Here is a 15,748-nt window from a genome sequence, read left to right as displayed (position 1 = left end):
AGAAATTTTTCGGGTGTTCATGAATTTTTATGACTTAGAAAGCGTTTCCTCGTTTCTATCATTTTGGATGTATCCCAGTAAACACACCATCGTATTTGATAAGATATAAGAGTACAAATGTGGAGGCGATATACGTACATCTTGCATGCAGCCTTATGGCACATGTACGTATATCGCCTCCACATGTGTACTCTTATATCTTATCATATACGATGGTGTGTTTACTGGGATGTGTATTATGTTTAGATGCTCCGGAGTTTCTCGGTTCAAACGCTGATCGATTCATGTTTGGTTCAGTCGCTTTACGAACACGAGCTACAATCAAGTCGGCATGGCTTATCGCTTGCTTGGATCAGTGTTATGCAGTGCCTACTATCTGAATACTGGGCAGAGAGATTACAGCTAAGGCACACTTTGACCACTGATTCAGCACAAATCGAATAAAAGTGACACAATCTTAATCGCTTAAGCCTAAAATGAGACGACCTGTTGTGACTTTTTTGTACCGTTTTTTATTCATTACAAACAACTTGACGCACGTATCCTGAGTTATTGCTTCAATCTTGTCGACGAAAATGTTAAGACTTTAGAATGAATTCACGCACCTTACAGCTAACGTTTATGACACCACAAACCCTTAAAAGTAATCGACTTCCGACGACGCACCGCTTACAAGAAGAACAAGATCGTCTGGAATGCCATGTAGAAGCTCGTGGCGTACGGAATAAGCCAGGCAATGGCACGGGCCGGCTGCGGAATGACCACCACGGCGTAGACCAGAGTGTGTGCGATACGGGACACGGCAACGGTACGGAACAGGTTCACCGCAATTAGCGGGTCTGGGTTGGTCAGGATGTAGAAGAAGCCGATCACGAAGTAGGGCAGGATGTTCTCCAAGTCGTTCAAGTGGGCACTGGAAAAGTCAAGTTTTGAGTACATGTGGTTTATGAAGATTGAGTAGATCACTTACCGACGCACACGTTCTACGTCTGGATCATCAGTCTTCAGCTTCAACTTGGGCGTTCTGGCGATATCTTCCGGGTTGACAAAAGCCTGAAATGCGTGATTCGAAAAAAAATCCTATTAGAAATCAACCAGGAGACAAGCTTCAGTAAGATGACGCTGTGCGGCAAAATCGCAAGTCACTCCTCTGATGACAGTATGCGTGATTAAATGTAATCATCAATCGCTAAAACAATCATATCGCGATCCTAAGCGCTTGAACCGGGCACCGAACATTCATTAAACCAATCATGAAAGCCCGTTTGAATTGATCGAAGCAAGCCGGCTGTGCGAAACACCGGAGAGAAAACAGAGAAAAACAACGGCATCAATGCAACGGTCATGGCCATCTTTGTTTGCATACACAATCAAAGTTGTTGCGTAATAGGCGCTATGGGAATCGAAGGTGCCGACTTATTATCAATTTACTCGTTTACGATTATCACAAATTCTGCCACGTTGGAACTGACTACCAAAATTAACGGAACTAGGTGCTATCAAAATTTGTCCACCGTCAATAAATACAAATGTAATAGGTAGGAATGCAACCTAATTCACAAGTTGACACAAAATGGACTCACCTTCTTCCGGAAACGCTGCATTCCGGTCAGGACCGACATGACCAGCATCTTGACGACCAGGACCGATGCCCAGAAGACATAGGCCCGGTAGACGGATTCGTTGATGTTGTCGAAGAGTTGCATTTTGAGATGATTCTCGGTTTTTCCTTCAAATTTCCAGGACGGAAGCTGCGATATGATAGATAACGTCCGCTTGACGGGAGTGGCGGTTGAACACTAACCGATACCGACGACTGGTTGAATGATGGCGTCGTTCGGTCCCTTTCGTGTCGTGCGTGGTTCGGTTTCGGTTAGTCAGTCAGTAGTGTGTTTTGCCGGTTCAATGAGTTGCAGCTTTACGTGCGACTACCGACTGGTGTTTGTCGAATACAGGGGGACATATGGTAAAGGTATTATAAAGGTTATAGTGTAGTAGTGAGAACTGTTGCAGCGACATTAGGGGAAGAAATTGAGGAGAAAGTTGGGAACAATTTATGGAAAAAATATAGTTGAATCTTCAGCATATGTAACATTTTCTAAAATAATTTTAAATACAAATATAGAATGCTTACCTTTTGCTACTTAAGTTGTTTCCCGTGCAAAAACTCGGTTTGTGTATAATCTTGTAATTTGCCATACCTGGAATTCGTTTTTGAATCGTGTCACATAAAAAGATACCCAGATATTATCTTTAGTTTTACGGAATATATTAATCTACTAAAATACTGCAAAATGACAACGTTAGTTACAAATGTAGTAAGCTTGTAGTTAGTTTATTTTTAATTTCGTTATAGTAGGCGAAGGGATTAGAAAGTCAGGACCATGATTGTCAAATAAAACCATTCTGTACCAAACTATCACCCACTATGGAAAAATGATTCTACAATATAGAGTCAACTCTCTATAACTCGATATTGAAGGGATCGGAGGTCGAGTTAGGTAGGTATCTGTAGTAGATGTTTTGTAACACCTAATGATCAATTGGAATCTCTACGAGTACCTTTCGGTTTATGCAATGCTACTGCTGTATTTCAACGTTTTATTTTCAAAAGCTCATTAAAGAAAGAATTATGTGTATACTTAGATTAGCATGTCACATTGCAACCAAGTCTAGTAAAGAACATTTTGAAGTATTACAACAGGTTTTTGTAATTTTAAGTCAAAATATATTAGAACCTAATTTGTAGTAGTGTACTTTTTTGTGCAATGAAAAATACTATCTTGGTTATACAAACAATAATTAAGATAGGAAACCTAATAACTCTCGCATAGAAACAGTAAAAAAATCAATCCCTCAAAATAGTAAACAAGTTCATAGGTTTCTTGTTTAGATGAGTTATTTCAGAAAGTTTTTCCAAAATTTTGCTGTTATTAACAGACCATTATATAGTTTACTTCAAAAAGACTTAGCATTTCGTTTTGAAAAAGGACAAATTGCGGCATTCAATTTTTTGAAAGACAAATTGCTTGCAACTCCAATTCTTGCTTTTTTGATCCTTATGCTGATACTGAGCTTCACTGTGACGCTAGTTACTAGAAAAGCAGTCTGATAATAAATTCCATCCGGTAAGTTTTTTTTTAGCAAAAAAAAACGGATGAGTTTGAGTCAAAACTCCACAGCTTTGAATTAGCACACCATTGCAGAGATTCATGCTATTAAAAGATTTCATGTATGTTTAGCTGGAAAAAGCTTCAAAATTTTCACTGATTGTAATGCATTCATTCAAACTTTGAAGAAAAAGGAAATGAATTCAAAAATAAAACGATGGGCCTTAGTTTAAGAAAACTATAATTTTGAATTAGAATACGGAAAAAAAGGAAGAAATGAAACTCGTCGATGCGTTAAGTCGGATTCATATGACTAAGAAAGGTAATAATAATCAATATCTGGAGAAAATTAGAGAAAACACGATTGGAATAAGAGTGGTCACACTATCATGGGTCACTGTACTTGATGAATCTCAAATAGAACGCAATATTATTTAAGCTTAAAAACAAGATTCTAAATTAAAAAATTTAAAACAAATATTAGAAATTACTTCTTTTCCAAACATTTTATTATAAGATGGTTTTTTTTATTTAGGAGAGGTAATAGCAAGAATCTATTAGTTGTTCCTAAAAATATGGTTGAAAAGGGCTAATTCACAAATTTCGTAACGCCAAAAATGGTCCTTTTTGACATTAACTCACCCTCTCGTAACGCATTTTGTATGATTTTTTTTTGAATTTTGCATGAACTGAAACATCTTGAGGACACGCACACCTCACCTTCAGCGTTATGAAATTTGTGAATGGGCCCTAATATTGTGAGGACGTACCATGATAACTGTGGACATAAAGGAATAGAAAAAACAATAGTTGAAGTAAATAAGAATTTTTGGTTTTCATGTATGAGAAAATATGTAAAGAAACACATTAACCTTTACGTTACCGGCCTCCGACAAGGCATTTTCAAACAGCTGCCATTTCGTCAATTCCCATTCGATTTTTTTGAATCCACCGTCAGTTTACTTTAAAAAGGTTTTAGTTGTTTGTCATAAAGGGAGAATGCTGGATTCAGAACCATGCCGGAGATATTCCGGATTGTACTGGGGTCACGAGGTTGCCAAATTTAGAAAATGTGATTATTTTTTTATTTATTGCAGTTACAACACTGCATTTTTCATGTAAAATATAAGATAATGGTCTATTGTCATGATTTCAACATAATTCGAACAAGTGAACCGTTCCGGAACATGGTAGCCGGTTCCGCCAGGGCCAGTTTGGGGACATTTCCGTTTCATGTCCAAAACATACCGTGCGACGTCTCAATCTTCATGAATTCGGGAGGACATGTCAATAAAAGAAGAAAAACCCCGGTACAAACAGATGTGGCCACTCCAGATATCTTGGAACAGGTTCCACGAGGGCCTCATAGGGGACCTTTCCGTTTTATGTCCAATACATACCGAGCGTCGTCTCAATCTTCTTCAATTCGGGAGAACATGTCAATAAAGGAAGAATAAACTAAATATCCTAAATATCCTAAATATAGATGTGGCCACTCCAGAGCGCCTGACACAGGTTGCGTCAGGACATTTCCGTTTCTTGTCGGAACATACCGTGCGACGTCTCAATCTTCATGAATTCGAGGGAACTTGTAAATAAACGAAGATTTGGCCACTCCAGAGCAATACAATTTGAATTGGGGGGAATGAACTGGCTTATTGAGTTTCAAGCTTCAAAAAAAAAAAAAAAAGAAAAAAATGGATGAAGAATTTGTAAGTAAAACCTTTGCGGATAATAAGCATGAGCTCAAGCATAGATGACCGCTTCGTAGTTGCACTCCGTGATTGATCGGAGCAGTCGAAGATGCACAGAGATTTAATGAATGGGGCTTGGGATTAGCGAACCATTCTCAAAAAGCACGAATCGAGAGTTCAAAGGCTGAACATACCCCTGCATCTCCACAATTGTCTTGGAAATTACATTGCGTTAGTGGGTGTTTCCGGTCCCATCGCTCGCTCCAGCTGGAGCAAGCAATACAATCGATGGACCAAACTGAATGGATTACACCACTTTTTCTTCGCACTGCGCGAACCGGACACGTCTGATTTCTATTGCATTTTCTATTGCTCACAATCTATGGACCGAACACTAATCTGTAGGAAAACCCTTGGTAAAAACCCTTTGCCCTTAGATGAAATCTCGAATGGGTTCTAAATTAGATAATTGCGGGCTAGATTATTGCTTAATTTCTGGTGAAATCCTTAACATATTCTAAGTAAAATTTTTATTCTGTTGCACGTGGATTTCCTCCATTCATGAATAGGCGGTACGATTGACTGAACCGACGTTTGGTCGAATTTACTCTTCTTTAAACGGGCAACAGGTTGTTCTTTTCTATACTGTTAAAACAATTATTAGCAGTAAATATGCCAAAGGTTAGTAAGTCAAAGGGATTTAATAAATCATAAGACTGTTTTTATTGTGTATTCATGAGGAGTTCCAAAGCGAATTCCTTTTAAGTTTTGTATCAACAAATTTATTGAGAACCCTGAGTAATTACTAGAAAATTTTCTTCGAAGTTTACAATAGTTTCTTGGTAACATTCTAGCCAAAACCTTTTTAGGATTCTTGTTAGATTTCTGATGATGTTCGAAACAAAGTTCTGGTGGATTCATTGTTAGTTTTCTTTTCAGCTTTCTGCTGAGTTTTAACTAGTTGCACAGTGCATTCCTGGCGTATTCATGAAAATCTACATAACACATTTTCCAAAAATCGTGGAAAATATGTTTTGTTCAAATTACGGAGTACAGTGATACCTCCATTAGTCGATATTCCATGACTCGATATCGACTAATGGAATCATATTGAAAACAAAATTTCATGGTTACTTTGATGGTTCCCTCAAACGGCTTTCCAAGTCATTTGTTTCCACGACTCGATATTGCCATGAGTCGATGGTCCCTTGAGATATCGACTCATGGAGGTTTGACTGTATTTTTAAAAAAGGTTTTCGGTGAAACCTATTCCTTCTGCTCTAGAGTAGCCAGATCTGTTGATAGTGAGGTAATTCTTCATTTATTGACGTATTTTTTCCTTCAAATAACGGTAATGTCATAAAATAGGCCTTTATGGAACCTGTACGTGATGCTCAGGAGTGGAAACACAGGGTCTATTCTTCATTAATTGACATGTTGTTCTGTCGAATTCATGAAGATTGAAACGTTGCACAATAGGTTTTGGACATGAAACTGAAATGTCCCCTAAAAGGCCTTGGCGGAACCCAGTGTTGCCACAAGTACAGATTTATCTGGAAAGGTACAGATTTTCTGATAGTTTTTGGTACAGATTACAGATTTTCACCGAAAAGTACAGATTGGTACAGATTTTTTGAATTGACGAGTTTTGTAAAACAAAATCCAAAAAATGATTGAAATTCGAAAATAATTTACATAAAACTATTATTGAAAGATTCTAATATCATAGAATTTAATATGTATTATTTGAAAGGTGATATTATTTCAATTAAAACTTTGTTAAATTTCCAAATTAATAAAGATTTCAAGAGTTTCTTTCAACAATTTATGTTGTATGTGGTACAGATTTTCAAAATCACCGGTACAGATAAAAAAGATTTTTGAGCCTTCGATACAGATATAAATGTGGCAACACTGACGCGGAACCAGTACCAGATGCTTAGGAGTGACCTAATTAGTTGATACATAGTTCATACTTCATTAATTGACATGTTTTTTCGAATTCACAAAGATTGACACGTAACACGGTTTATTATGGGTAAAAAACAGAAACATCTCCAAGGTGGAACTTGAGCTTGGAGCTATGGAGAGGCCACATCACATGTCAAAAAGTTGATTCTTCTTTTATTGACATGTTTTTTTTTACAATTCACAAAGATTGAGGCAAAAGCAAAAATATCTCCAAAGAAGCCCTTATGGAACCTGTGCCAGAAGCTCTGGAGTGGCCAAATCTTTTATTACCGTGTTATTTTTCATTTATTGACAAGTTATTTGAAATTCATTAAGTTTGAGGTGTTGCACAGTATGGTTTTGGATATGAAATGGAAATGTTCCCCAAGAAACCATCGTGGAACCTGTGCCTGGAGATCTGGAGTGACCACATCTGTTCGTACCGAGCTTTTTCTCCTATTATTGTCAAGTTCTCTCAATTTCACGAAGATTGATACGTCGCACGGTATGTTTCCGACGAAAATCGGAAATGTCATCCAAGAGGCCCTGTGTCAGGTGCTGTGGAATCTATGACAGAAGGTCGAAGGACAAAAGGTCGAATGACAAAAGGTCGAATGACAGAAGGTCGAATGGACAAAAGGTCGAAGGGACAAAAGGTCGAATGGACAAAAGGTCGAATGGACAAAAGGTCGAATGACAAAAAAGGTCGAATGGACAAAAAGTCGAATGACAAAAAAGGTCGAATGGACAACAATTTAGGAAGAACAAAAGGCTATACTCTTTAGATAAAAAAGCAAGTTATCACAAGCGCTACAGCTCAAATAGACGTGACGAATACGCGCATATTTTCAGAGAGACCATACTGAGGGAGGTTCAATTTCAGCTGGTCAACGATCTTTTCGGGGTGAAATTTTGTTAGACTTTTCAGGTCGTTGTGCATCCAGAGTTACTGTGTATGTGCTGTAGCCTTATGAGCAAGAGCCACATTCCTTCCATGCTCACCTGTGCACTGTAGATTTTGAGATTCTTTTTGGTGTTCCTCGCTTTTTTTAGGGTAATTTCTCAATGCGTCTCATGCGCTTCGTCACATGCGTTGTTCAAAAACAGCACAGTAATTGATGTGAAGACAAAATTTTAAAACGAGAATCGAAATTGTAGCTTCCGGATCGCGCGTCTTCGACCGTATCATGTAGACCATCTAGACACCTGCATAATAAGGTAAAAATGGCTGTAGAGACTCTTCGTTACTGAGCAGTTGTTTTACTACTTGGATACCGATGGCGAGCGTAGCACTGAGCAGCGCATGTGTTAAATCTCCCCTAGCGCGCGCTTTCAGAATTTTCGTTAACCTCCGGCTAGCGCAGCACACTACGATTCCGATGCGTTGAAAGGCGGTTTGGTTGGAGACTCGTTAGTTCATTTATGTTCTCCTGGTAATAGGGTAACGACTGTTTATTTCGTTCTTTATCGCTAACAGTTGGCGCCAGCGGCAAAAAGTACAGGCAACAACCTTTCGAACATTCAGTTTCTTTCACCGGCCGCCGAGCGACGACACTGTTGTTTGTATTCCTCCCACTGATCGCGCTACGCTGGATTCTCAAATTTCTCAAACTTTCAACACAAGCGCATGGAAGAATGGTAGTCGGAGAACTGTCAAAACGTATGGAAAATAATGAAAAACGTAAATTACTTGCAATTTGGAAACTGGATCAAAAAAGTAGTGATTAGAAATCAAGTGTGAAGTGAATACATAACTTTTTGTGTTTAGTTCATCTTCCGTAGAGCTTTCTTTGCTTCAGGATTTCGTTTTTACTACCACTGAAAAAGAGCCATCTATTGCCTTTTCAGTTTTGAATATCGCCCTATTATGTAACTCTAAGTGCATCGAGGTGCATGCCACTCGATGTGCAATGTGTTGGGATGCCAGCGAATGCAGTAATTGCGGCTGTCATTCATATTATACTGGAATTATAGCACCATGTGTGCCGCCATGAGTCGACTGCAGAGCAGAGAGTTCGCTTTGCCGAGGCTGGTTCCCTGTAACGATGTTCAAGGCGGCTAGGAGAAGCAGTTTGCCTAGGCTTTTTCTGCTGCATATGTTAAAGTGCTATATGAAATAGCCTCTCCTCGTAGTAAACCCATCAGGTGGTTCAGAAGAGAAATGAGTCTGAGTCCAAGAGTAATGTATGTGTTTTCTGTAAAACTCTATTCAGAGCATGGGTAGATTTCAGATCGTCGGTGGTGCGACATCACACCTGCATTCCTTGAATTATCTTCTAACGGTTCGGGTTGCAGATCGTCTTCTTATAAAAAGCACGATGCACAAATGCAAAAATGATCGAATTATCAGAAAAGCTCTCAGTAAACGCTAGAGAAGCTGAGAAGCAGACTCTACCCTAGTTGGGACCTAATTCCAGAAAAATGATGATTATTTTTCCCTGATGCTAATTTAAATCAGTCGAAACCAACAGTCAGATTAAACTGTAATGCATAGCCCTAAAACAGCAAAACTTCAAAAGAAGGAAAATCCTGTGTTAGAAATGCAATTGAAATGCTCATAAACACTGTAAAGCAGAAAGAACAGCCGATATTTATAAGAAGGCAACATTTCAATTCAAAAATAAATACAGGCAAGATGTGAAAGTGAAATCCATGAAGAACAGCCGATGTATAAAAGAAGGAATAATCGTCGATACAAGTGTCTACAACAGTATAATATCACTATAATGTATAACTCCAAAAGAACGGCCAATGTTTAAAAGAAGGACAAATCTCTATTGAAAATGTATGAAATAAAAAGCTAATAATAATTAATTTATGCTTTGAAGTATCAAAATAATAACAACCGATATTCAGAAAATGAATGTTTTGTTTGGAAAACAATAGCATTAATACAAATTATTGCTTCAAACGATAGTTCTGAAGAACAGCTATCATTTAAAAGAAGGAAAAACTTCGGATGAGAAGGGAGGAACTTGTGATTAAAATGTTAGCAACTGAGTGTACGATAATCCTTTCAACGGTACAATTTAGACCTTACGTCTATTCGACCTTTTGTCCATTCGACCTTTTGTTCATTAGACCTTTTGTCCATTTGACCTTTTGTCAATTTGACCTTTTTTTCCATTCGACCTTTTGTCCATTCGACCTTTTGTCCATTCGACCTTTTTTTTCATTCGACCTTTTGTCCATTCGACCTTTTGTCCATTCGACCTTTTGTCCATTCGACCTTTTGTCCCTTCGACCTTTTGTCCATTCGACCTTTTGTCCTTCGACCTTTTGTCATTCGACCTTCTGTCCTTCGACCTTTTGTCCTACAACCGGTGCTGTGGAGTGGCCACATCTATGGATATTTAGTTTATTCTTCCTTTGTTGACATGTTCTCCAGAATTCAAGAAGATTGAGACGTCGCACAGTATGTATTGGACATAAAAGGGAAATGTCCCCAAAGAGGCCCTCGTGGAACCTGTACCAGGAGATCTGGAGTGGCCACATCCGTTTTTATAGGGATTTTCTTCTTTTATTGACAAGTTCTCGAATTCATTAAGGTTGATACGTCGCACGGTATGTTTCCGACAAAAAACGGAAATGTCCTCAAAAAGGCCCTGGCGCAGCCTGTGTCAGGTGCTGTGAAGTGGCCACATCTAAGGATATGTAGTTTATTTTTCCTTTATTGACATGTTCTTCTGAATTGAAGAAGATTGCGGTATGTTTTGGACATAAAACGGAAATGTCCCCAAAGAGGCCCTCGTGAAACCTGTGCCAGGAGATCTGGAGTGGCCACATCTGTTTTTACCGGGGTTTTTTCTTTTTTTATTGACATGTTCTCTCAAATTCACGAAGATTGATACGTCGCACGGTATGTTTCCGACAAAAAACGGAAATGTCCTCAAAGAGGTCCTGGCGGAACCTGTGTCAGGCGCTCTGGAGTGGCCAAATCTATTGAAATTTAGTTTGTTCTTCCTTTATTGAAATGTTCTCCCGAATTCATGAAGATTGAGACGCGCACGGTATGTTTTGGACATGAAACGGAAATGTCCCCAAACTGGCCCTGGCGGAACCGGCTACGATGTTCCGGAACGGTCCACTTATTCAAATTATGTTGAAATGATGACAATCGACCATTATGTCACGTTTTACATAAAAACTTTAGTGTTGTAGCTGAAATAAATAAAAAAAATAATCACATTTCCCGAATTTGGCACTTTCGTGACCCCAGTACAACCCGGAATATCTCCGGCATGGTTCCGAATACAGAATTGTCCATTTATGACAAATAACTGAAACCTTTTTAAAGTAAACTGACGATAGTTTAAAAAAAACCGAATGGAAATTGACGAAATGGCAGCTGTTTGAAAATGCCTTGTAGGAGGCCGGTAATGTAAAGGTTAATTATGATTACTCGATAGAACATCGATCAGGAAAGTTCATGAATCATGCTGATGCTCTTTCGCGTCTTCCATTGAACGAGCCCACAAATGTGGAGCATATAAGCCTTGGCCTCAAAAATGTATCTACTTGTCCGAACATTGTCAATCTTGAACTAGTACGAGAACCAAGCATGAGAAACATTCACTCGAATATTACGTTTCTCTCGCTCACTTCCACAAGCGGTCAAGAGCGAGATTGCCGTTTCTCCAACCCGCTTTCTTCTTGTTTGCCGAGCGACAAGTTAGACAAAAACGGCAACAGAATGAGTCGCTACCGACTCCTTGTGCCGAAGGCATCCGATTGCTGTAGCGAATGATTCTTTACATTCCGATTCCGCATGGCATTCGTGTTTGAGAGCTGAAGAGCGTTCACTGACTGGGAATACATAAGGCGAAATGATTCAGTGAACGCAAAATCGGTACATTTCGCAGGAAGCATTCAGTGATTGAATGGCGAACGCGTTCTTTCGTGTCTCCCATTTGAGAGCGGATAGGTGTTCTCTCCGCTCCGTATATCTTTTCATTTTTAGTTTATCTCAATCAAGGTATCTAGAAGGGAGGTAATCCAATTTGCCAGATTCTCCATTCCGCCATTTTGAAACAATTAGTGACCGCTGGCGACTTTGTTTTGGTTGAAGTTTAACGCGCCGTAAGAAGGCTCATGGACGCGCGAGAAAATTTTCACTCAACTTGCTGTTACTAGCAGTGAACAACTCCTAATAATTCCATAGAAACGGTAGATTGAAGAACAGAGTACACAAACCCGCCAGCTGTCACTTCCACTTCCCCTGCAGCTGACCACACTTCGAACCCACTGACTGCTTAGATCGCTGAACCTTCACTTCAATAAATCTTGATCTCAATCGTTTGCGATTCGTCGGGATTGCGCTCACCCTAGTAGCGTTCGGCAGTCACTGAACATTCAGTGGCAGCAGATACTTTGCAGACATTTTATCGGTAGCGTTCGGGCGAGTGAGTGAATTTTCCCATGCTTGACGAGAACATCAGAAGTCCGATCCTACTTTGGTTAAGGTTCGTGACTACGTCTTACAGGGTTGGCCCAAGGCGTTGGACCCCGCTTTAAAAACCCCATTTCCAAATCAATTCGCGTCTTGGAATTGATGAAGACGTCTTGTACTTCAACACCCGATCAGTCTGAAGTCAGCTGTAATTGAACATTTACATGCTAACCATGACGGTATTGTAAGAATGAAAATGCTTGGAGAACATACGTATGGTGGAAAACTTGTAGTTTGAAAAAATACCCTTGTAGCATTGATATATGAGTTGGAATACATTCTGGATTTTCATATATTTGTTCAATTTTTTTGAATTGAATGAATAAAAGAAACGTCAAACAATCATTATACACAATTTCTGAAAATTATTGCAGTAATTTTTGAAATTAACAAATCATCCTCCAACTACGTCAAAAAAAATATTGAAATCTCAAATAAGGGGGGCGATTCTAGATAAATGTCGGTCTCAAGGGGGCGAAAGTTGAAAAAGTTTGGGAAGCACTGGTCTAGGCATTCCGACGCAGAAATCGATTCGAATTTCTGATAGTTTTTTGTCAACTCTCAATTATTTCTTCGTTTGATTCAGTAAGTTTAGTTTCCTGAAATGAAGGGATAACATTGTCATGTCATGAAAAATAATATGATAAATTAATAGTCAAATGGTTGATTCAAGAATTCTTCAGTTTACCTTGCAAGACCACTTTAAACCCACCACCCCTACCGGAATGCTTTCAGATAACCCTTCCTTCAGGAGCTATTCCATCTAGTTTTCATTGCTTTCTTCTGCATGTTCCTTTTCACTTCGAGCCAGTGTTGATAGACTCACACTCAAAATCTCAATCAATACGCTCTCCCGTAAGAGCAAACTCATTAGAAATTTGCTTCGCAAATCTCACGCTTGAGATTTTGATGCAAAATCAACTCAATCAACTCAAACCGTAAAAAATGATTCAGTCGCAAAACCCGGCAAAAACTCGTGAAACCCGAATGTTGTTGTTTACGTTAGAAAGGATTAACATAATTTTACCAGACTAACAAGAAATTATTGCCGTGTGTGAGTCAACTGTGGAAATACGAGACAATGAGTTAAAAAGGTGAGCCAACTCATCCATGATTTTTTGACTGCTGAGTTGCATGATTGACAACTCACGCATGAAAAATCTCAAGCGTGAGTTGTGAGAAATTGAGTTTTTCACAACACTGCTTCGAGCTAAACGACCGATATGCCGATAAACACAAACTGAATATAACTATCACGGTCCATACACGATACTGTATTTTATTTAAATTTTTGACAAGCATGCTGAATAGGGGGGTCTGTAGCCTTGAGGTTACGCTTTCGCTTCATAAGCGGAAGGTCGTGGGTTCGATTCCCAGCCCCTCCACAAAAAAAAACCCGTCCAGCTACCAGAAGACGCCTCACGGAGGACCGTGCTTTGGGGAGCACATCCATCCTCCGTCAGTATCAGATGGTGACTGAGACAAACTGACCCTCTTCGCAGGCAGCTAGCCTCACTAACAGCAGAGCTCTCTCCTACCTGCTCGGTGAGAGAAAAAGAGTAGGAGAGAGTGAAAGTAAGATGTAAATATAGATAAGTTGAAAATAGATCTGTATCGGTAAAGAAGAAGCTACAGATCAAATGATTCCGGCACAGTAGGTGGCCACGAGCACAGAGTGCCTCAAAAAAAAAAAAGCTTGCTGAATAAGTAAGAAGAGAAAAATCTTGGTAAAATCTAATAACATTTTTGGAAAATTTAAGTGTTTTCTTTAGGGTAAGATTGAGGATTTTCTCTAGTATATTTTCAGAACAATCTGTTAATGAATTCGTTAAGACATTCTGAGAAGCATTTCGAAGGCATTTTAGTGAATTCCCTGGACAAATATCAGGTGCTAGCTTTGGAGTAAAATTTGAAATTTTTTTAGAGACCTTTTAGAAGAATTTAAAATGTAATTTTGGGAAAGTACCAAATTTCCAAACCGGGACGAATATATCGAGACCAGGGATTGAATCCTGAGAAAATTGAGAGAATCTCTCACGTATCGCTCTCTGTAACTATCATAACATGCTGCACATTATGAGAGACTGTTTATCGTATACTGCTACAACTTTGATCAGATTGGGGGGATAGTAGTGCATGATAAAACCCATCTAAACATGCTCCAAGCGTGGGGGACACTACTGCTATCGGAAGTTCGTGGATTGTTCATCGTGCCAGTAAAGAAAAACACCTATCCCCAACGGTAAACAAGCGAGAAAAATGGATTTTATCATCGGTCTCTCTTTGGGGCTCTCGCTCGCTGCTTCCCTTTATCAGACTTGTTACACCTTGCGATACAATGACGATCGTGGACCGCAACAGATGGGATGTTTTTCTTTGCTTGCTTTGATCGTGCTTCATACTCAAATGAGAGCGAATTCTGCAATGCCTGATCGAGACCTAATATAATTTCAATACTGTTATGTTGAATTGCTGGAAGCATTTATGGAGTAATCCCTGAAGTCATTCTTGACAGAGATTATGAACAAACTTTTGATTAGCTTTAAGTAGGTTTTTTAAAGAAGTTTCGAAGTAATCTCTAGATAGAAAGCTGGATCCACAAAATTTCAAAAGAAACAGTTATTACTTGAGCAATTCATAGAAATTGCTAAAGATATTATTCTGGAATATTTGAAGGAGTGGATCCCTTGGACCCATACAGAATTTTATGTAAAAATCCATAGAATAATTTCTGATGAAAATTTTTCACGAACTATCGGAGGAATCCTGGTTTCATTCCTGAAGAATCTAAAACATCTTTCAGAGAGCCCTACAGAGATATTTCTACAGGAAACATTCTACAGTGGAAAATTCTGCGACGGAACTTTTCCATGACTTTATCCAGGATGTTTTCATTGTAGTCTACGTTAGTACTGCGCACGATGGAAACCAACCAACCCTCGCTTCGATAGAGATTAAAGCTGCCATCCAAAAGCCTACAGGTAAGGATGTTATTGGAGCTGACCTCATCAAGATGAAGCTTTTGAGAAATCAAAACTCAACCAATATCCAAGTGATGCGCAGTGCCAAAGGCATATTACACCTTTGTTTGAAGTGTATGTTACTTTGTTGAACAGTTTATAATTGATTATCCATGTTTCCATTATGTTAGAAACTATCCTATTCTAACCGTCTCATTTCCATAATCGCCCATCAACTTCAGCTTTCGTATCAGCCGTACGGCTTTATGTAACCTTTCTTCCAACCCCGCAGAGAGCGCACATTTGAGCGTGCCAATCGTGTGGTTCTCCGTCCATGGTAATGATAATGAAAGTGATGGAATAGCACTTTGTTTTGCACCCAAACATGCAAACCCATGGTTCAACTTGAGACTGCCGCTTCGTTTCTGTAAGCAACCACCGACGCCGCCGTAATTACCGATAATCTAATAACTGGTCGTCAACATGGGCACGTGGAAACGCGGGTGATTCTGCTATATAGGGCTTATCCTGCGCAATACTAAACGCCCAACTATCTCCCTAATTGGGCGTAAAAATAAATGGCTC

At 39.2% G+C, this 15,748-nt stretch overlaps 1 protein-coding gene across 1 annotated transcript; it reads right to left on the bottom strand.

The window, feature by feature from the left end:
- Window positions 1-492: 492 nt before the first annotated feature.
- LOC5568408 (microsomal glutathione S-transferase 1) lies at window positions 493-1,829 on the bottom strand. Its single transcript, XM_001658010.2, has 3 exons — window positions 1,584-1,829; window positions 971-1,053; window positions 493-913 (listed from the first exon to the last, which is right to left on the bottom strand). Exons 1-3 carry the CDS (start codon window positions 1,704-1,706, stop codon window positions 670-672), a joined length of 450 nt encoding a protein of 149 aa, XP_001658060.1. The 5' UTR covers window positions 1,707-1,829; the 3' UTR covers window positions 493-669.
- Between the last annotated feature and the right edge of the window lie 13,919 nt (window positions 1,830-15,748).

The sequence above is a fragment of the Aedes aegypti genome, chromosome 1 (assembly GCF_002204515.2).
Source record: "Aedes aegypti strain LVP_AGWG chromosome 1, AaegL5.0 Primary Assembly, whole genome shotgun sequence".
Taxonomy (NCBI): domain Eukaryota; kingdom Metazoa; phylum Arthropoda; class Insecta; order Diptera; family Culicidae; genus Aedes; species Aedes aegypti.
This window is presented reverse-complemented; position numbering and strand designations above follow the sequence as displayed.

Bases quoted from the DNA above. Each gene is read 5' to 3' on its own strand.
- LOC5568408 (XM_001658010.2), bottom strand. From the start codon at position 1,706: ATGCAACTCTTCGACAACATCAACGAATCCGTCTACCGGGCCTATGTC. The intron at 1,054-1,583 runs GTGAGTCCATTT...CACGCATTTCAG, and splicing joins TGCAGCGTTTCCGGAAGAAG to GCTTTTGTCAACCCGGAAGA. The intron at 914-970 runs GTAAGTGATCTA...TGACTTTTCCAG, and splicing joins GACGTAGAACGTGTGCGTCG to TGCCCACTTGAACGACTTGG.